Here is a 22539-nt window from a genome sequence, read left to right as displayed (position 1 = left end):
TGACAGCTCTGCTCTGCTGCTCTTCGTGCGGTCTTCAAGGACCTCAGGGCTTTTCTGTATTCTGGCGCACGGCCGCGTCAAATTATCTCTGTCTCTGTTATCTGGCACCATAACACAGACTGTTAGGAGGTTAAAAATGAATTATTTACAGGGGCTCTAATGTTAGTCATTGATATAAGAGCTAAGTATACGGGCTTCATACTTCGGAGGGCTGTGTGTGTGTGTGTGTGTGTGTGTGTGGGAGAGGGAGGAGAGAGAGAGAGAGGAGAGAGAGAGAGAGAGAGTTATTGGTATATCATTTCCTCAACAACAGCGCGTCATTTTTAGCTCCGGAGCAGGCTGCATGTGTGGAGTTGCGTTCAGAGCGGACCACAGCCGGTGTCTCTGAGCGTGCTCTCCGTCACTTAGTTATCGCTCGCAGAAGAAAGATTATCAGAGAGAGGTGGTGAAGCTGTGTGGAGGAGATGGTTCCTTTAGCAGGATGGACCGGAGGAAAGCCGTGCCCGGGTTCGTCTCCTGCTGTTTGTTACTGGTCCTGTCTGTCTCTGCAGAGGTAAGCAGGCTTCTGCCAAACACACTCAGCCTATATAAAGCTGATGTTTACGATTTGTCATTTAGCCTGGACCAGGCTCTGTCACGTTTGTAAGTGACGGAGTAGCGGCAGGTTTAGCTCCGTAGATTATAGTGAACTGGAGAGCTCTAACACCTTATTCCATTACTCTGTCATTTCCTATTCATTTTCTAGGGAATCCTTACATTTCTGAATATAACTCTCTAAGCCTTAGAGAGAGTCAATATAGAGTCAATAATCTGAGACACTGTGTTTAGCCAGGTGTGTTTCTAAGCATTGTCGATTTTCAGAGGCAACAAGCCAGAAAAGTTCATCAGAATTATTGAACATTACATTTTTAAAAACATACATATACAGACACCAGATACAAGTCTGTGCTTGTAGGCTCATCTCACAGCTTTACATGTTCAGCTGACCTGCTGTACACTGTATGACTATAGGTCTCTAGGTTGTGCTGTTACTGCATACACACACTAGCTTCCCAAACTTCTAACAAGTAAATGAACACATAGATCTATACCAGATCCATAGCTATAGATAGATAGTTAATGTTAATATCAGTTGATATTTTTTATTTAGTCTTATGTCAGACTCTGACAACATACTGAGGAGTGTTTACCACAAATGAAAATAAACATAGATACATACCTTACAGTTTTGTTCTTGGTGCTCCAGAATCTGTTGATTATCCTACTGAGTCATAAAGATTTTACTGCCAACAACCTGCACTGTGCAAAAACACAGTGATTAGAACATTTCAGAAGTCTGTTACACTCATTCCATCTCTCCAGTGGACAGAAAAAGAAAGGGAAGAAAGTGACCTCAGTAAGTGAATGTAAACAGAGGGATACATACTGTTCAATTTTTAACATAGACTGAGCAAAAATATATTACATACAGTATGCATGTGGAGACTTGTAGTGATAAGAAAGTATAAATAGATGGCTTAACTCTCATAAGCAAGATATGTCCTGTGTATCTTGAGACACAACACTGCATGCATTACAAACATGTTTTCTAAAAACTGCAGGTCTATTTGTGTGCAGTGTCACATGGATTATAAAGGGCTGTCTGTCAGCTTTAAGGTGTTCTCATCTCATCATCAGCAACAAGGCTGCAATTCTTCAGACTGAACAAGTTGGAGCTGAGAGTCAGCACTGTGAGCTCAGAGCCATTGTTTCATTCGTTGGTCCAAGGTGCTGGAGTCTAGAGGAAATATAGCAAAACATGTCCAAATACTACAGTCTGCCTATTCATGCATTCTTTCATTGGTGGTTGGTCTGTTTGCTTCACATTATCAGCAGGTCAAAGTCTACACTCATTTATATTTGTATCACATCACTGTAGATAAGAGTGAAAATGAAACACTCCAGTTAAACAGCTCTTTCAGGTAAGGCTGGTCCAAGAAGGACTTTAACTGATTTTGGAACCCCCTCAATCCCAAATAAAAATCCAAATTAAATTATGTACAAGAAACTACCCCAACACAGTAAACCTAAAACAATATCTGTCCACCCCATCCCCCTTTGATTCTAACAGTGCCCAACATCAGCAGCAGAAAATGGATGGATGTCTAGATATAGATAGGTAGTCTTCATCTCATGCTCAGATACAGACAGTCAAAGTTAAGAAATAAGTATGAGTGTAGAAGTTTTGAGGACAGAGGACTCAGTTTTGTGAATGAAACCATCACCCAGAGTCATTTGAACTTCTAATACAGTGCTAACTGAAACAGGCTCGTGGGTATAGTTACAAAAAAATCATCAACAGTTATTGAACAACAAGGAAACTCTGATCATGCAGGCTCCAGGGTCTTCAGTACCTAGATGTCACTTGGGTTTATGGCATGAAAACAGTGCAGAAGGTTTTCAGTTTTAGTCAGTGACTCCCCTGCATTCTGCTTACTGTATCAATCTGACATAAAAGTCTATATTTTTCCATGATGTTGTATTTCTTCCACAGGTCTCTGAAGGTGGATACTTGAATGTTGTACAAAGTGCAGGTAAGGGTCATCTCAAAATCTTGGATGTGAGTCTGTTTTGAGGGAATGTCAATGTCAGGCTCATAACATCATAACTGGTGTTAAAACATTGCTTGGCAGCAAAACATGACATGTAGGACTCTACATCTGATTAAGGCTAACCTGTTGTTCCAATGCGACTTCAGTTTTGTGTAAATGGCTGTTATATTTTCTCTATTTTTGCACCACTCTGTGTAGTCCATTCAGTGTAATAGGAGATTCTGACGGACCACCACTGTCTTTAATAAGTAGTTGAGCCAGTTTTTTTTTTTATGATAAGTGGCTTTCATTTAATTTCTTTCTATATCTGAATTATGAAGAGGGGTTTCCAGTGGGTCTGACTGATGTTTTCATGGAACACTCACTGAATTTACTTGACATCTTCTAGTTCTGCTTCTTGTTTACAGCTGTCAATAGTCCTACTGTTAGAAAGTCATATGGAAGAGTTCTGACATCTGAGTCAAGAACTGAGCTGTTTGGCCATCGCACTACACACTATGTTTGGTGTGCAGCAAACACAGAAAGACCTCATCCCCAGCATGAAGACAACAAGCCCACAGGCTTTAAAACAGTAGTATTGATTCACAATCACTAGAACAGCAACCCTATTTTATATTTGTAATTAATTAAGGTCAGATTTTAGAGATTTGTTTTCACCTTGACATTAAACTTATTTTGCTGTTTATCAGTGTTCAATCATCCTAATTACATCAACAGTGAGGTTGAGAGGTTTCATATGAGGCATGTATTCTCAACCTCTGTTCAGGTTGAACTGTTTCTGTTCTTGTTCTCTTATCCTCGCACCAGTCATACCTTAATTTCTAATATTCTAATCTAGTGTGCAGCCTACAGTCTAGCCTCTGTCTGTTGCTCTGCAGCCCTCTCTGTCTCATCACTTCAGCTTCCTGGTCTCTGCCAGCCAGTCACAGCATGTCTGTATAGAGTAAGCCAGTGTGGTTTACTGTTCTACCCCACCAGCAGAAGCAGCCTGTGATCCATATGTGCTTATAGCTCCCAGACACAGTTAAAGTAGCAGAAGCCCTGTAGATTACCCAATTTTCTTGCTTCATGTCTTATGGCAATGAGGCATCACTACTAATGGGAACAAAGCTCCACTGACTTTATAGCTGTCAGATACTCCCGCTGGAAAATAGATGAGTTGACTGTTGAGTATTTTACGCTTGGCAGCTGTGTTAGCAAGAATCTACATGTGCCAATGCTGAGTAATTGACTGTAGGAATCTAAGTAAATCAGGCTTGTTCTTTTGTGTGAACCAGTCGCACAGTCTCCCCAGGAAGCAGTTTTACATATCAGTTTTACAGCTGGCAGTGCTTCTGGTTGCTATTAGATGTCTTCCCTGCATTTCAGCCACATCATTGTCTTGTTAAACCACCATCTGCCCGCCAGATGATTGGGTCATATTTGACATGTACTCCAGCTCCACAGAACTTCTTTTTACCAATCACTCCAGTATTACATAACCTGAAACAGAGTTCTGAAGCTGCTTTGATCCAACCAATAAAATATGAAAACTAGCTGTCAGCTGAGGCTACTAATGTACAAAAAAATAAGGAAACAGAGTTATTCAGCAGTCATCACCTAAGTTGGTAAATATTTTCTTTATCCCAGAGGATTGTACAAGCTTATAGGCTTATTTATAGCCCTGTTAAAAAGGTGTCTCTAGTGTTGTAACACAAATGTTGATAAGGGAGCTTGTCTCTGACCAACCACATGCCCATTCCAGCACCACAGAGAGGCAGCAGTGAAAGAAGTATTCAAGACCTTTACTTACAGAAACAATGCCACTATGAAAAACTGTTGTGTTACAAGTAAAAGTCTTGGATTAAAATGTCTGTAAGTACAGAGGTATTATCATGAAAATGTACTTTAAGTATCAAAAGCAATAATACTCATTGTTCAGACTGACCTTATTCAGAATGTTTAATTGTTGTATGTTACAGTATATTTTCACATTATTATTGATGATTGAACCTAAGATCCTACTTTTTCCTTATTCAATATTTGCCTGTGGCAGTAGAGTATCCATTAGGTCTTTTGAAGTACAGCCAATGCACTATTAAGAATGTGAGATACAAAGAATTTATGTCTTATGTTATGTATGATGCTTCTTTCACCAATTTTCACAGTAAAGATGTTTTTTTACACAGAGCTGAACTGACCTCTTGGACACACACGCTCACACATACCTGAGCAGCCCACACAGACAAAAATAGCCTACATATAGACACGTTGGACCACTTTTCCTAGTTGTTGTGCATTCCTATATTTGTTCAACAGAACAGAAACAGTCCACCTCATTATACATTACCTTTACAGTAAAAACAGAGCTGTATACACACAATAGTAGACTAAGCGTAATTTGTGATTAGAGTCTAAACACAGGTTGGTTAGATGACACAACACAAACTAGTTGGTCTCTGACATAATTTGTCCTAATGATATAAAGTGTCACTGGTGGCCCTTAGAAGCTATAATATGTATGTAGGTAGGTATGTAGGTTTGTAAGAGTGTCACTAATTTGACCAAATTAATAAAAAAGCAGCATAGATGTGTGTCTTACTTGATTTGTTTTTTGTGACTGACTGAGTGATGCTCTGTGTCTGTAGCTCCACTCTCCTGTTCAGAAGGCTTTAAGGAACTGGGATACTATAATGGCTCAGTTTCCCACACTGACTCAGGCTCCCCCTGCCTGAAGTGGACAGACTTCCCAGACTACATGCGGCAGTACCCGAGCCGAGGCCTTGGAGACCACAGATTTTGCCGAAACCCAGACCAAGAGGCCAACCCCTGGTGCTTCTTCAGGCAGAGCTCTGGTGCAATCAGCTGGGCCTACTGTGACTGCCGTCAGGGTGAGCTTAGGCAGGGCTCCAGGTTTCTGAGGATGAATGGATGGATGATTGATGGATGACACAGTTCTGGAGCCTTTTGTCTCTAATGGGGAAGTGGGACTTGTGATGTACAGGGCCAAGTATTCGTTACAGAGGGGCAGCTTAAACTTCAACTTAAAGTTTGAGATTTAAGAGCCATAGTCTGCTGTTTCCTTTTGACATGGCTACATTGTGCTCTGGCTCTGTCAGTTATAAACCATTTTACTGCACCAGTGACCAATGTACTTTTTCCATTCATTGGTCCAGGTTTTCTCATGGAAATTCTTCCTGTGTCATCTGCAGGTGCAGCTAGATTGGTTGGGGGGTCATCAGGCAACAGTGGGCGTCTGGAGGTCTGGCTGAATGGCCAGTGGGGGGCAGTATGTGACACACACTGGACCGACCGTGATGCCAGCGTCATATGCAGACAGCTAGGACTGGGGTGAGGCCAGTCCCACAGAGCCAGATTAGTTAAAAAATGTGTAATTTGTTTTGCAGATTTTTGTCTGAAATACTGCTGTAAACCACATCTACATCTGTGGGTGCTTCGTGGTTCTGTTTTTGTACAGGTTGTTATTCACAGAGTTCTGTAAGGTTAGAGACAACTTCTCTGATTGGCCTCATGCTAAATATTATTACTTGTTAACTTTACAGGAAATGAAGTACTTTAAATCAGCTCCATTTGACTAATGACAATGGTAAATGCAAGAGTTATAGTAATCCATGATTACAATATACATGTATACATATAGTATATCCCACACCTCTGCATAATGAGTACTTTGATTTCAGATACTCTAAGTATATTTTGATGTTAACAGCTACACAGATCAACTAAAAGGTCACATATTGTGTACTGATATTTTTATACTGTCTGCTCATCAAACTCAGGGTAGAACCTTAAATCCTTGTTGTTGCTGTTCAGTGACATCAGTGAGCACTCATGGCATAGCTACAAAGCCAAAGCATATACTGTGCTCATTCTAGACACACCACAGGCTACCAGCATCTCCTCAGAATTATAACTACACATCAGGGCTAAGGCAGCTACAGAGATACCAATTCTAGAACTGGGACTCACCTTGACCCAGCTTGTGTTTTCTCCTACAAGTTTCTAATGACTGAGGGAGAAAACAACATGAAGCAAGTTGAACCAAGGCTGACCTGCTGCTTTTCATTGACACACATCTAAGAAAAACATCTCTGACTCTGTAAGGAGAAGTTACCTGGATGTAACTCCTGTGGTGTACCATTAGCTGTATATAACAAACACAGTTACTGCATGATGAAACAGATCATGTGCAATACACCCCTCTAGTGGTGATGCTATCAATGGATGAAATCTGATGCTGAACTATAAATCAAAACCTCAACCATCAACTAGAAAGCTGGCTTAAGTCACTGGGGGCAAACACAGTAGGCTCTCTGTACAAGGCATTATGACTTAAATAAACCAAAAACTGAGTCAACCACTGAAGTTGTAGCCTATAGACTTTGGAAATCACCAGCTATTCTGGTCAGCGAACTACCACTGCACTTTATGTGTGTAGCTTCATGTTTTTAGAGTAGGAGTCTGCATGTGTGTCTTCTGTTCATACAGTGAGATTGGTACAGCCCTGCAGCATTCCTACTTTGGTGCAGGATCCATCTTTCACTATGAGCGTCTGGGTTGCCGTGGTAATGAGAATTCCCTACTGGAGTGCCAGATCCGGAAGTTTGTCATCAGCGACTGCAGCCATGGCAATGAAGCAGGAGTGGTTTGTTCTGAACCTGAAGGTGAGACCAAGGTGTCACCTCAGATTCTATAAACAAATTCATCACCACTAGATAATAACAGATACATGTCACATGGCACATAATTGGCCATATGCAAATATTGTAGCTAAATCTTTTCTTGTTGGCACTGGTTGTTTTCTCAGAATAGTTTTCAGGCTCCAGCTGCCTCCCACATCAGTATTCCTTCAGAACCTAGTAACAGCTTATAACAAAAGTCACTGCTTGTTGGCTGCACAATCAAAAGGCTTTGATGAAGGCCAGTACACAAACATATACATCCACAGTACACCCGCCCACAGTTCAGTGTTTCAGGCACTTGGCAGGCAGGTTGTTCCAAGCATCTCTGAGAACTTGCCACAGTTCTTCTGTGGATTTAGGTTTTGTCTGTGTCTTCTGTCTCTTCATGTGATCCCAGACTGATGTTGAGATCAAGACTCCGTGGGGACCAGACCATCTGTGACAGCACTCCTTGTTCTTTTTGTCTCTGAGGATAGTTCTTTATGACTCTGGCTGTATGTCCTGTTGCAGAATGATTGTTGAACTGATCAGATGTCTCACTGATGGAACTGAATCTAAACATCTAAAGTGCCTCAAACATTTGCACAGTACTGTAACTCACTAAAATACACAGCTGAGGGGCACACTGATTTATGACCCCATGCCTATCTCTGTAGTGAAGTGGTGGGCAATGAGCAATATGTGTATTACTGGCTCAGTTTTACCTGTTGTTTCTCAGGCACTGGCATCCCTTTGAGGCTGGTAGGAGGCCCTGAGGACTTTGAGGGCCGTATCGAGGTGTACCATGATGGCAGGTGGGGAACCATTTGCGATAACCAGTGGGATGACACTGATGCTGAAGTGGTGTGCCGACAATTGGGCTTGGGGTAAGAAATAACAGCTGTGCTACTGCTACACAAAGAATGTCAGATCAAATTCCCAGCTGTGGCCCCGTGCTGGCATCTCCTCTAATGTAATCTCTCATTGTATAAGTCTAAATCAATACAGAAAGACCAAGGCATGTAAATGGTCAATAACTTAATGTATCAATTTCAATTTATTGTAACAAAACTACTGAGACCAGCATAACTTAATATTCCTAAGCAGCATTACTAATGTTGAGTAACTGAATTTAACTAATTAATCCATCTTTAAAACTTTAACTAACTCGGTGAAGGAGGAAGAAATTAGTTCCTTCACTTAAGTAGAAAATAATACCACAATCTAAATGTATTTGCAGTTTCACCAGGCTATACAGTTGTATGCAAAAGTTTGGGTCCCTTTTCATGGTGGATTTTGAGGTCTGTTTTGGATTATTGTTCTGTTGCATAGCTTCTACTTTACTGGCTGACTGCAGGACATTTATATCTAGGATTTGCTGGTTTTTAGTGGAATCCATTTTTCCCTCTGTCTGTGCAATGCTTCCTGTGTCACTAGCTGCAACACAGCCCCAGCACACCTTTGGTCATAGTGGCCAAAGAGCTCAGTTTTGACTCCATCTGTCCACAGCACGTTTTCTTGATGTCCCAGATGTTGTCTTGAACTCTGCAGTTCCCTTTAACTGCCATTTAGTGGACTTTCAGACAGTAGAAATTTCAAGCTTGAAGTGTTTGATATTTTTTATGCTTTTACATTTTCTGATCCTCATCACCAAAATGACATAATGACATCATTTTGCACTCCAAACATTTTTGACATTGATTGGCAGAAATAATAATGTTAATTAATGTTAAACTGCTGAGAGATATACTCCTGGAAAAATAATATTTTACCCTAAATCCTGTTTCCTATTCAAAGCAGCAGAAGTTAGACTGAAACATTTTAGATTTGATTCGTTTTTATGCACCAAACCAATAACACGTCTTGGATGTCTACAGCTCCATTCATTTATAGAATTTATACATACATTTATTATTATTATTATTATTATTATTCGACATTTTGGGGGGTGTAATTGACTTGTGCTACATATAAAAGATGATGTTTGCTTGTCCTGACCAACAGGGGTGTGGCTAAAGCATGGACACGGGCTCACTTTGGCCAGGGTTTCGGTCCCGTCTGGTTGGATGGGGTTGAGTGTACAGGCAATGAACTCTCTCTGGAGGAGTGTCCTCATAACAACTGGCAGCAGCACAACTGTGACCACATGGAAGATGCAGGGGTGTCCTGCAACCCCTATACAGGTCATCCTCTAATCCTCTAATAACAGGTATCACTGTGATTTAGACGTGCTAAGTCAGTTGGACTTGCTGTAGATTCTATAAATCAGCATGTTACTATAAGTTCCTCTATGGCAGTTGCTCCACTTTGACATACATGACCTCCATCACTCCTCTTTCAAATCATCTGTTCAAAATGTCTTCACTGCTGTCTTCAACAATGTCCTTTATATGTAAGTAGGCTGAGTCTTAACCTGAAGGATTGGACCTTCTGTTTTTGACCATACACGTGTCAGTGAGGTTTTGTGGTTCTATTTTATAAGTGTGTGCGTTTCTTGCTGTGTTGGATGAGAGGAAAAATGTCTTCAAAAATCTACAGCACGTCCTGTTGCTTAGCACTTCTAGATATCCTAGAACCTGAGCGACTGACAGTGTTCCCAGACATGGCATTGTTATCTTAACTGAGCTAAGAACATTAGCACAGACAGGTGGGATTTGCCATGCACTCCCTCAGCATGTGATTTATACGGTATGAGTGATTTCCTGTGTGGTTGCAGACGGTGCAGTCCGACTGGTTGGAGCAGAAAGTCCCTGGGAGGGTCGTGTGGAGATTTACCACCAGGGAAAATGGGGAACGGTATGTGATGACAACTGGACCGAGCTCAACGCCCAGGTAGTGTGTAGACAGCTGGGCTTCAGGTCAGTGCATCATTACATCGGAGTCACTTTAACTTTGTGCCTTACAGGTCATTCACAGATGCTATTCATTCTGAATGAGACCTGGCTTTGCAGCTTTAGAAGGGGGTTTATAATTATCCACCCTCTCCCAAACTATATTTTCTGTGTAATATCTTGGTCCCAGTTGTGGTGACAGCAAGGGGGTCCACATGCCCTTCTCCCCAGCCACATCATCCAACTAATTCCCTGGGATATGTTATAGTCTAAACCCCTGCGCATGTTCAGAGTCTGCACAGAATTCTTTCATGTGCCTGGATTTCTTCTTTAGAAATGGGTCCACAAAGTATCCCGATCAAATGCCCAAACCACCTCAACTGGCTCCCTTAAATGCTTAAGAGCAGCATTTCTCTCCTTCTTTCTCTCCTTCTTCCTACCTTCTGACAGTAAGAAACCCTGCAAGAGAATCTGTCCATTCAAATTTGTGATCTCATTCTTTGGGTCAGTACCCATGATTATTGCTGAGGGTTGGAACTTACATCAAGCAACATGGAAACAACATGGAAGTCATGGAAACATGAATGAGCTCAGCAAATGTCATGGTAATCTGGAAGGAGTGAGGAGCAAGCGGGCTGCCTGACCAAGGGTTAAATGAGCAGATACCATCCTTGACAGAAATTAACCAACACATCTCTTTAGTAGAAATCTATTAGTGTTTGGACGCTGCAGCTGTCGCACCCTCCTACTACATCACAGCAGATTCAACTCAGGTGTAATATCACTACCAAGTTTAAACCTGTATCTGTTTCAGCAGTAAAATTTTATTAGATATAGGTTTCAATGAGGCTGAGCCACTTTCTTTAAAACATATAGGTTACAAAATTATCTCTGCAAAGTATGTGACATTGTCATCATTACCTGAATAATTATTTAATGAATTTACCAACAGAATATAAATAAATGCAGATACAAATAGTTAAAAATAAATAGTGTCTGAGCAGTAACTTTGCAAACTGTGGTTTGACAGATCTGATCACAGTATAAATGCAAAACACATTTTTAATGAATGTGGAGATTCTTGTCAAACTGTTTATTTAAAGGGAAACATGCATAGATATTTCACACTCCCCTCTGACATGTTGGTGGTCACTGCACTGCTGTGCTGACAGTAGTTATTTTTTATTTGGATACTGTATCACATTATCAGAAGAAATCCAATATTCAAGGCTTACAGAGTAGTCAACAACTGTGTATTGACAGGACAGCTGATCCAGCTGTGCTGTTGTCATCAGAAACTGATGTCACGTCAAATGACAGGTCAGAGGTCAAGGATGTGTCATGGGTCTAAAAACATGTTTCCTCCCTCCCTGCAGCCCTTCCTCATGTTCTACACGTGTGAACATTAGACACAGGAAAACAAGGAGATCTTCAAGTCAAATTAGAAGCACCCAATGAATGACCTTACATACCCACAGCAAATTCCAGATATTATATTGTGTACAGAGCTGATACTTTTGCCCATGTGTGGTGTTTAAAGAAAGGTTTGCTTGGAGCCAGAATATTTCTAACGAAGTGCAAGCATAGAAAATAGACAGACAGACCAACCATCTAACATTATAATCAACAAATCTGAAGATGATGGCTTCAAATCTGATTTACTGATGATGACCTTCAACCAGAGAATTTCAACAATTTGCAAATGTCACAGGCCTTGCAGGGGCACATGGTTGTATATCTCTGATCAAATGAAGACAAAAACATTTCATTGCTGAATTAAACTGATTCAAAATCACAAAATCATTTTTGCTGATATTTTACATATACACCAAAGATCACACCAGTAAATCAGTAATGGTGCAGGTTTGTTTTTGTGTGTTTTCAAAAAAACTGAGAACCTTCAGTGTGCATGAGGATTAAGCACATTACTTCAAATTCTGGAAAATCAATACAAATCAAATTGCATCTGCAATGTTACAGATAAGGCATTTCTGAAACCTAAATAAAGCATTTATAAACATAGTTTTTTTGTGATGCCTTTAAAACACCTGTTGAAACAGAGATTTTGTGTTCTGTGTTTGTGTCTGCAGGGGCAGAGCAGAAGTGGCTCCTGACGGAGTGTATGAGGAAGGTTGTGGGCTGATCCTGCTGGATGAGGTGCAGTGTCAGGGAACAGAGGACACTTTACTGTCCTGCACCCACTCTGAGTGGGGCCAACATGACTGCTCCCACAGTGAGGATGTAGGTGTCCGCTGTGAGAGGGGAGGTGATATCAATGAGATACCAGGCCTGCTGCCTCCTGGTGGTAAGTACATGCACTGGTGACTATTGAAGAAAGACTGCAGAAGTCACTTTTCCCACATATTGGATTTCCCTTCCTTGTAAAAAAAAAAAAAGACACTTCTGTTAAAAAAACTTGCGAGTATCTGTAAAGCTCATGGCATGAATAATTACCATCAGCATGATAATGAAACGTTTTGCTGTAATGTTTGTTTGCAGGTCCTCTGGTGCGTTTGGTTGCTGGAGAAAGCAGGAAAGAGGGTAGAGTGGAGGTCTTCATGAATAACCAGTGGGGAAGCGTGTGTGATGATGGCTGGAATGACGTCAGTGCAGCTGTAGTTTGCAAACAGCTGGGATTCACGTTAGTATGATTACATCTTCTCTGATATTTCTGTAGCAGCTGAAGTGTGGATAGGTTGTACTGACTCAGGTAGGAATACAGAGAGTTAGAGTGAAAGCTGGGATGTAATGGATGCCAGCATGGATGAGTTTCCGTGTTCTTTGGTATTAAAAAAAAAGATCACATTTTCAAAATGATGCGAGAAATATTGGACCAACAGACTACACAAGATGGTTAAAAATAAGTTTGTTGTCAGAAATAACACCACAAAAGCTTTTACAGCAGAATTTAATGCAGGAGGAAAGAGAACCTTAGAAGGGATAAATGTGATCAGTGGAAGAGTCTGGACCATGATAATGGCTTCCAATTTATCTGAGTTTTTAACATCTGTAAGACAGGATTGTATTTTGCTCGAATGTGTTGTGTCGTTGGAATTAAAAGAGAAATAGATCTGGGAGTTATCTGCATAGAAATGGAAAGTGATATGATGCTTTTGACCTTAAGGTACTCATGATGATGAATAAAGTTGTTCAATTCAAATTCAGTTCAATGCAACCTTATTTAAACCTATGAGGACAATTGTAGAGAGCAGCTCACCAACAAGCTCAACACATACACACATAGTGAGTCTCCACAGAGAAGAAGCATTCTTTAGAAAAGGTAGATGGACATTCTTTAATTGTTTCAAATGCTAACTAGTCTTGGCCTCAGGTATTATCAGGGCTGAGATGATAGCATTTATTTCTGGAAAAACAGACTATAAACAAAACCTCAGCCAAATAATGTTATACAAACAGGTCACACTCAATGTGTTTTGAAAAATATATGGATTAAACATGGGCTTATACAATCACAGTAGTAACAGTGGGCAACAGCAAAATAAAATCACATGTACTGGGAATAAAAAAAAGAACATTTATGTATGTATGCCTTTGTGTGCTGTCCTTTCAGTGGCACAGCTAAAGCTCGATCCATGGCGTACTTTGGTGTGGGTCAAGGTCCCATCCATCTGGACAATGTTCGATGCTCAGGCACTGAGACATCCTTAGGCCAGTGTACGGCTGTGGGTGAAGATGGCCATGACTGTCACCACAGTGAAGATGCTGGTGTCATTTGTGATTACACCCTGGATCCTGTGGGAGATAGTGCCATGGCAATGCAGACCTGTGGCCTGAAACTCAATAATCAGCGTCGTCGACGCAGGATCATAGGAGGAGATAAGTCACTTAGGTTAGCATACACACAACACTCTGGGTCCAGTGAAATGTATGTAGATTCACACACACAGTCATACACATAAGTGATTTTGATTCACTGTCCCTTTAAGCCACTTTACAGCCATGGAACATCAACACAGTAAGTTTACTCTGTCCTGACAAGGAACTGCAGCTGTTAAAGCCAGCAGAACCCCCCAACAGCCTAACTTTGGTGTGTGTGTATGTCACTTCAGGGGTGAGTGGCCCTGGCAGGTGTCTCTGTGGCACAGGTCTCAGTCTAAAGGCAATCATCCTCTGTGTGGAGCATCACTCATCAACCCCTGCTGGGTTGTTACAGCTGCCCACTGCTTCAAGAGGTAACAGCTCCCTCTAATGGTCACTTGTTTCCATTAGAAATATAAAAACATTACACTTGCGAAAAACACTGACATCACATAGTAATTTTCCAACTATGCATTAATAATGCAAACATTTTGAATTTAGTTTTTCTACATAACATTCATGTAAAATCATTTATAAAACAGAGATTTTTTTCCAGGTAAATTCCACACACACAAAACCAGTCATGAAAAGTCAAAACCATTTACTTTTTTTATTTTAAATTTTGATGAATTAATTTAATTAATTGGTTTAATTGAATTGTAGTGTAATTACATATTCATTCTACTCACCCATATACCCCTTTTTCAGTGTTTTAATTGTCATCACTTTGTACTTTCTCTGTCACATGAAATTATCTTTACTGTGCCTAATGCTGTGTGCTTTGTCTTTGCCAAAATGAAATCCCTCCTGAGTTGTGTTACTCTTGTTTGTAGGTTATGCATGCCATCTAATAAAATGATGGGCATTTATGAAGACCGTCATTTCCAATTTGTCTTTACTCCTCCAGATTTGGCAGAGAACCAACCCGCTACGTGTTGCGCCTAGGTGACTACCACACTGAAGAGCAGGATGATTTTGAACGCACCTTGTCACCTGAACACATTGTCATCCACAGAAAGTATCACAGTCAGGGCTGGGAGTATGACATTGCCCTGCTGAGGCTCAAAGGCACAGAGGGAAATTGTGTGGCATTCAACCCTCACACTGGTGCAGTGTGTCTGCCAGAGCCAGGTAACAAGTGGGAGAAGAGGCCTGCTGCCTGTGTGATCACTGGCTGGGGCATCACAGGTAACTTCACTGGTCCAACCACTGCATCAATAAAATGACTGTAGATCTTTCCATCTATTTGTTTTTCATTAGAATTTCATCACAGAGTAACAAAAATATTGATACTATTCAAGATACTGATTGACAAAATCATCTTATTCAAGATGTTGATAATGTCAACCCTAGAGTCAGATGAACAGACTCATGAACAGTTTCATTTCATGTCACAGTACAGATATACAGCAGGTCTCACCAGCTCTGTCACCTAGAAAGTTTATCTATATACTGATTTAGTTTTAAGCAACTCAAAACAAATGGTCAAGGTCAGGGAAAGGAGTTGCTGCAATGTTAAATTTTCAGTATTTTAACCAAACCATCATCTTAAAGTGACCTTAACCTAACAACATGCAAGACATAAGACCAGGCTCTCTTGTGTTTGAGTCAGGACAGGACATTTGAGATGTTATGTAGTCTCTTCACTAACAAACTATTTCTTATTTGTACAGTTGTATTTCTACACATTAAATAAACATGGACTTGTTTTTCTGCTGCTTTCTTCCTCCTGTCAGACTCAGAGTACTCCCGGACTCTGCTTCAGGCCTGGGTCCCCCTGCTTCCAACCTGGAAGTGTAAGAAGCGATACGGTGATCGCTTCACCAGCCGTATGCTGTGTGCTGGGAGCCTGTCAGAGCGCCACCGTGTGGACAGTTGTCAGGGTGACAGTGGGGGTCCCCTGGTTTGCCAGAGGGAGGGGGGCCGTTGGGTGCTGACAGGGATCATCTCGTGGGGTCACGGCTGTGGTAATCCCTCCTTCCCTGGGGTGTACACACGTGTTAGCAGGTTTCTGAGATGGATTGACAAAGTCATCAACAAACCCTACAAGAACTAATGATGGAGAATAACACTGAACCACACTGGTTATCTAGTGTTATAAGTGGCTTCGGGACTTGTAGCAGGAAGTGTGCATTAGTATTAGTAGAATTAAGTCCATTGCCTCTGTGTTTTGCCTCCTGGAGTTCTACACTGAGCTCTTCAGATCATTTGTTTCTTTTCCCACATCACTTCAAAAAGCATGTAAATGACATTGTATATGATTCTCACAATGTGAATTAATACCAAATGACTGCACAGTAGGGGACACCTGTGCTGTGTCATACTTTGAGTGTCTATGATCAGAGCCAGTGATGAGTGCGCAGTAAGTGTTTATGTGTTGTAGATTAGACATTCACCCAAACTGCTATACAGTGTGTGCCCGTTTCTTGCCCCTCTTCATAGAACAAGTTCATTCCTCACTGACAAAATGACTAACAAACTGATCAGCCAGAACAAAAGTACTAAAAATGTCTGTATTTTGCAGTGTAAAATGATTTTTATTTATTCATAATTTATAAGGACTTCTGAGTGCTAGCTGACTAATGAGGTGATATTGCTTCACAGTACTAGCTTTCCAATGGTTTGCCTACATGAGGGAGCAGCAGCTTGAGGGAAGAGCTTGTCATATGATTTGGCCATGCTCTCAAGCAGTGAGTGAGGCCACATGGAAAAGTATATGTTCATGGCTGGGCAATACAGGCCTTTGATTCCAACATTTTGGATCTCATTCAAAGGGGACAACATGCATAGATACATTTTGATTTATTTAAATGTATTTATGCACTATACAGAACAGTAACCATCCAACAGACTGGAACACAGAAAGACATATTGACATACAAACTCGAGAACTAGAAAGAATAAAATTTGAATTTGGATCTGGCTACTAGGAGCCAAGTGGACGTCTGCTGGGTTCATATGGCACAGTTAAATAGTGCTATACTAAGCCAGTCATGTAAAAACATGTCTTGCAATCACTTATGAAGTCATTTTTTCACAAAGCCAGTGAAAGACTGTAATGGGGAGAAACACGCACCTTTGAGGAATAATGTGTCTAGAATAGTAGAGTAGTGAATTTGTACATAGAGACATTTTATTTGTTTGATTAACATTCCAAGTGTGCATGTCTGAACCCACACCACAGGTCAAACCATTATTCATTTTTTTCATTCCAAGCATGAATGACATCATTTTTGTGAGATGTATTTCTATATTCAACTACTATACAGTAAAAGGTGTTAAATGTGCAAATTCATTTATATCATCCATTGCTGTCAACACATGGCAAAGACTGAAAAATCACCTGAAAGGCAGCTGTGCTGGGGCCCTCGACCCCATGAGCCTGCAAAAGCCTTAAGTTCGCTGTTTGGAAATCCGTTTGTGGTCTTTTGTTTTAACTGCAACTGTGTTTGGGAATATGAAAATATGTATATTAGTTTCCCCATGTTTGAATATGTTCTGCCAATATTACAATCCACATCATCTTCACCAACCGCACAGACTGGGAATAAAAGAAAAGCCTTTCTCCCTTTTACAAGTCAGTGTAAAATCAGCTGTTATTTTCACCTCCTAAGACCCAGGCATTGATTTTGTATACATTTTTAATTTCTCCAACCTTTTGGGATTAGTAGGGCCTGATTAGTATAAAAAACAAACCATGCCTTTGAACAGGAAGTAGTTCTTGAAAAAACTTAACTTGGCATATGGGAAGAATGGGTTTATTTTACTGTATAACAGAATAAAGGCATCAGTTTATAAAACTGTATATTTCGGTGTCTAAACATGGGTGTACAAAAACAAAATTACAACCAATGCAGCATACCTAAAAGCCTCATGAGTGTTCAATGTTTTGCAACTCTATAAATTTTCCGTAGTCCATACAACAAACTAGGAATGTCCATTTTGTCTGTAGGAACAGTCTGTCACACACAGCCTGTGTGAATTTCTGCTAACATTCACTAACAGCACTCACTCTTTTCGTCTCTCATTGAAATGATGAATAAGCATCCAGAAAGCTGAAAAATCAATCATATGAATGGTAATTTCCTGTTGTCATCTTTGTTGTCTTGTCTAGTTTCAACCATAAAATTTGATTAGGTTTTGTTCCTCTTATACTTTTATCATGATCTCAGCTGTAGAATCTGTTGACAGATATTGCCACCATCTTGTTTTTATGCTGCTCAGTGCATTGTGAACACTAGGTTGTTGTTGTTGCTTTAAGTTAGGCCCTGCTTTATTACCTGAACTTGAGGCGCTGTCTTAGAGAGGGTACTTGTGTAAGTCCTTTATCATTTCAACCTTCAACGTGCTTACATGGTGCATAATCATCAATTAATTTGTATTTATTTTTAGATCACTGTACCCAATGCACATGAATGGGGAAGAACAGCCCAAGGGCCCGTCAGCAGGTTAACCCAGATGTGGTTATGACAGCATTCAGTATACTTGAAACTGAAAATGGCCTATGTTACCCCAGTTAGAGTTTGTCACAGTAACTGTACATATGTAACATCAGTATTATAACTTTACCATGATGCCAAACTGTGTGTGTACAACTGTGTTAACAACAAGGTATGCTTTGGATCTGTGTTGCATTCTGTATTGGCCAATGCAATGATTATTTTTTATCAGTTTAATTTTATTTGGAAAAAAAGCCTCAATGTTAACTTTGTTAAGCTCTATTTATTTAAACTGTGTTAATTTAACATGAACACATTCCACATGAGACTAGAGAAATGAAAACATTGCTGTAAGTAACCACGCTACTTGGACATTTAAGATCAAGCATGTGTCTCAGCCATGTGCCACAGGATTCTAGTATTTAATGACAAGACTCATAACAGTGACTAGCTGGATAGTCTCTATTCTGATTTGAAGCCTTTTGTTCTTTTTGCAAAAACAATTCATTGAATGTCTCAAAACATTTCATTAAATTCTCCACAACTCCTCATAAATGTCGTTCTATCAATCCACACCCTACAAAATTGTAATTCTCAGGCAAAAACCCATCCAACAATGGTTCACATGGCATTTTAAGTATAATGTATATATTCACAGTACAAATGACATGTCTCTGCGGCTTTTACTTTTCCACTGGTTAATGTATTCTTTAGTCTGATACTGTACTTGTACTTTTTCTCTAAATGTTAAGTTGTTCTTAGTGACATTCAACACTTCCTGTAAAAGTCTCACACAAGGGATTACTGCCTAAATTACTGAAAGGCTTTTAATCAGAAACTGAATGAGTAAATATTACAATTGCAATTAACAATGCAAAGCCATGTTAACAATAGCACACATTAAGCTGGTTAAATAACAAACAAACAAACAAAATAAGAGCTCAGAGCACAGGACCGTTTGGTACTCAGACAAAAAACAAAAATCTTTTACATACATATGTCTTAAATTAATTATCTTAAAAGCCCCACATGATACTAAACTTATGTTTGCTCAATTATTTATGAATCTATATTGACACACACATATATACCATACATACATAACCATACACACTCATACATACCACACACATACACATATACATACTCTTGCTCACTTCCATGAACCAGGACCCGGGACAACTGATCCAGTGTTCCCCCAGTGTCAGCAGCCCTGTCTCTAATTTTGATTTTGATTTGATTTTTATGACACATTTGTGACACATTCAATGAGCACGTCATAAGGAACACTATACTAATATTGGATAGGACATCCCTTATCTCTCAAATGAGCCTCAGTTCTTCATGGTATGGATTCCACAAGATGTTGGAAACATTTCTTTGAGCTTCTGTTCCAGGCTAAAATGACTGCATCACATCATTTTATGTAGATTTGTCAGCTGCACATTCATGCTGCCAGGCTCTTGTTCTACCACATCCCAAAGGTGTTCTATTGGATTCAGATCTGGTGACAATTTTTTAATTTTTTTAATATCTGTTTTTTAAATTTCTTTAAATTATATGACATTGTCAATTTTATGATGAAATATACTAAGATTAGTTGTCCAAAAATAGCCTGTTTCTGGGACTCTGGGCCAACCAGACCCAAAGGGCCTCCCAGTCATGCCCCTCCAGGTGTCTCTATCGTTGCCCAAATGCGCATTTAAGTCCCCCAGTAGAACCACAGAGACTGAACCCTTTCCAGGCTACCACCCAGAGATTCCAAAAAGACCAGGTACTCTGAGTTGCTGTTTGGTGTATAAACACACAGAGCAGCCGGAGTCCTCTCCCTAGCAACTCACAGTCGGACAGAGGTGACCCTCTCATTTACTCACGAGAACAACACTGTGGTGCTCAGCCAGTCTAGAGGATAAGTCTGTCAGTCTTGCCTTTCTTGAATAAGAAGTTTTGGAATTAACTGAAAATAAAGAATGAATGGACTAGGCCTATTTTGTGGGTATGGGCAATGGTTAGAAAGACGCTAGGAGGAGCACGTTCTTTTTTAAGAGCCATGTCAGTTGTTGGCAGCATGTATTTCCTTCCATCAATATGGGATAGTGGGCTCTGATGTTGGGCAGTGGAAGGCCTATTCAAGGGCATTGTAAGAAAATCTTTCACTCAACTCCAAAATCAGTACACATTACCCCCATATGATCTGCTCCAATACCTGCAAATAAAGCGTTACATTAAAAGCCATGCTGAGTGGGAAAAGACAAAAAGAGACACAACATGAATCGAAGAGTATTTTATTAGGGTAAGAGAAAAACAAATGCTAGCTAAAAACCATATCTCCCACATGCACAGCGGTCATGGCAGAAAATACCCTCCACGTGAAATAGAAGTGGGGGCTAGAATTAGATATAATTATTGAGGACAGGACCTGGGAGGACATCTGTATGATTTGCCACAAAGGCATTGACAGTCATCTATGGAAGGAATTTGACTTGCAGATGAAGATGAAATTTTCAGGACTTCATTTATAGTTTCACTCTTGTTAAATATTAACTATGTTGGAGAAAATGTGGGATTATTGGAGGTGATTCACAACTCTTCCAGGACTGTCCAGTGCAGCACAGATTTTAATAATAATACTAATTAAAGCTGCGAGCAGCGTTGAACGGGCCCTCGCACCCGGCGCCCGTCGGGGGAGCGGCGACCGCGGGACCCCGGCAACCGCGGGGTCAACGCAGGTCGCAGGGCACACGCTGGCGTAACAGTTCACACTTCCGAGATGTAAAAATTTTAAATAAAAGCTTTTATGCTAATTATTTTCTGTGATAATATTTTTCAGAGCTCATCATCTGTGACAGCTCTTGGCTCTCCTGACTGTAACCTCTCTGTGGCAGCTTCTCACAGACTCAATCAACTCCTCTTCCCCTCCCCCCTCAAACACAAACACAAACACAAACACACACACACACACAGATACCCCCTCCCAAAAGGAGATAAAACTCAGTTTTAACTTGAGTTTACAAGCTTTGAGCTTTGAGCAAAAGCATTTTTTTGCAAGTTCTGTTATTGGGTGCATATATAAATCATTTATGCTTAAACAAGGGTTATAATGAAGTTATTTGAACAGTGAATATCTCATCTGCCTAAAGTCAGGGCGAAGCCACTAACCAGCTGTAGGGATGGGTATCATTAGGATTTTATCTTTATCCATACAGACCCCTATCAGTCCAGCTCAGACTGTTACTGGTTTAAGAGAGTGAAGTTTATAGCAATTTGCAAAATTTGGAGATTAGTGACAAACTAACCAGTTAGACTACATACAGACAAGCTTTCATTTTAGCTGTTAGTAACAGTTTGCCATGAGCTTGACCAGCGTGCTGTGCTTCGTGTTAAACATGTCATGAGACTGTGGACAACGTTTGAGCCAGCTTTGACATCTGCAGATATGAGTTTCTGAAGAGGGGCCTGCTGAGGTTAGATGTGCTGAATAATATCCATTTTCATATCAGAAAAAACACTGCATTAAACATTGTCTTAGCTCACTGAGCTGAGGTCAACAGGTAATATAACCAACCTGTGAGGTGGCTCACCCCCGTAAGATAAACACATAAATGATCCCTGATAGAACCGATAATTAAAGGCACATCAGTGACAGGGAATGCTATTAAAACTAAACTATAAACTGGTGACATTAACTGCAAAAGAAGATTTTTATTGATACATTTCAGGTAGAATTTAGTTTTCAATAAGGAAAATGCTGTAAGAAACCTGAATTTGTTGCAACAAATTTAAAATAAAAGCTTTTATGCTAATTATTTTCTGTGATAATATTTTTCAGAGCTCATCATCTGTGACAGCTCTTGGCTCTCCTGACTGTAACCTCCCTGTGGCAGCTTCTCACAGACTCAATCAACTCCTCTTCCCCTCCCCCCTCAAACACACACACACAGACACACACACACAGAGACCCCCTTCCAAAAACCCATCAAAGAGTAATACAATGGCTCCATCTGTAGGATAAAGTAGAGAGTCGCAACAGGAAGTTACCCCAAAATCTGAGGTTTCAAACAGGAAGTTGGGTTTCCGAACTTTGACGGGCCAGAACCGGCACACGCTTCGACCCAAACTCACAATTTTCGGAGGACTTCTTCCAAAAATTGTCAAGGAGGGGCTGACAACATTTGAAGTGAATCTGGTCACCCGTCTA

General features: G+C 40.4%; 1 protein-coding gene across 1 annotated transcript in view; it reads left to right on the top strand.

Annotated features, from left to right (window-relative positions):
- Positions 1-271: 271 nt before the first annotated feature.
- The window catches only part of si:ch211-51a6.2 (neurotrypsin), a 54588-nt gene continuing 32320 nt past the window's right edge, over positions 272-22539 (top strand). Inside the window, 9 exon segments of the mRNA XM_051076443.1 lie at positions 272-553; positions 2534-2573; positions 5219-5461; positions 5783-5921; positions 7080-7255; positions 7992-8139; positions 9257-9435; positions 9969-10110; positions 12174-12388. Coding sequence (XP_050932400.1) covers positions 482-553; positions 2534-2573; positions 5219-5461; positions 5783-5921; positions 7080-7255; positions 7992-8139; positions 9257-9435; positions 9969-10110; positions 12174-12388 — 1354 coding nt within the window. The 5' untranslated portion in view covers positions 272-481.

This window comes from Lates calcarifer, linkage group LG16_LG22 (assembly GCF_001640805.2).
Source record: "Lates calcarifer isolate ASB-BC8 linkage group LG16_LG22, TLL_Latcal_v3, whole genome shotgun sequence".
NCBI classification, from domain to species: domain Eukaryota; kingdom Metazoa; phylum Chordata; class Actinopteri; family Centropomidae; genus Lates; species Lates calcarifer.
Note: the sequence above shows the minus strand (reverse complement) of the source record. Positions and strands in the feature narration are given on the sequence as shown.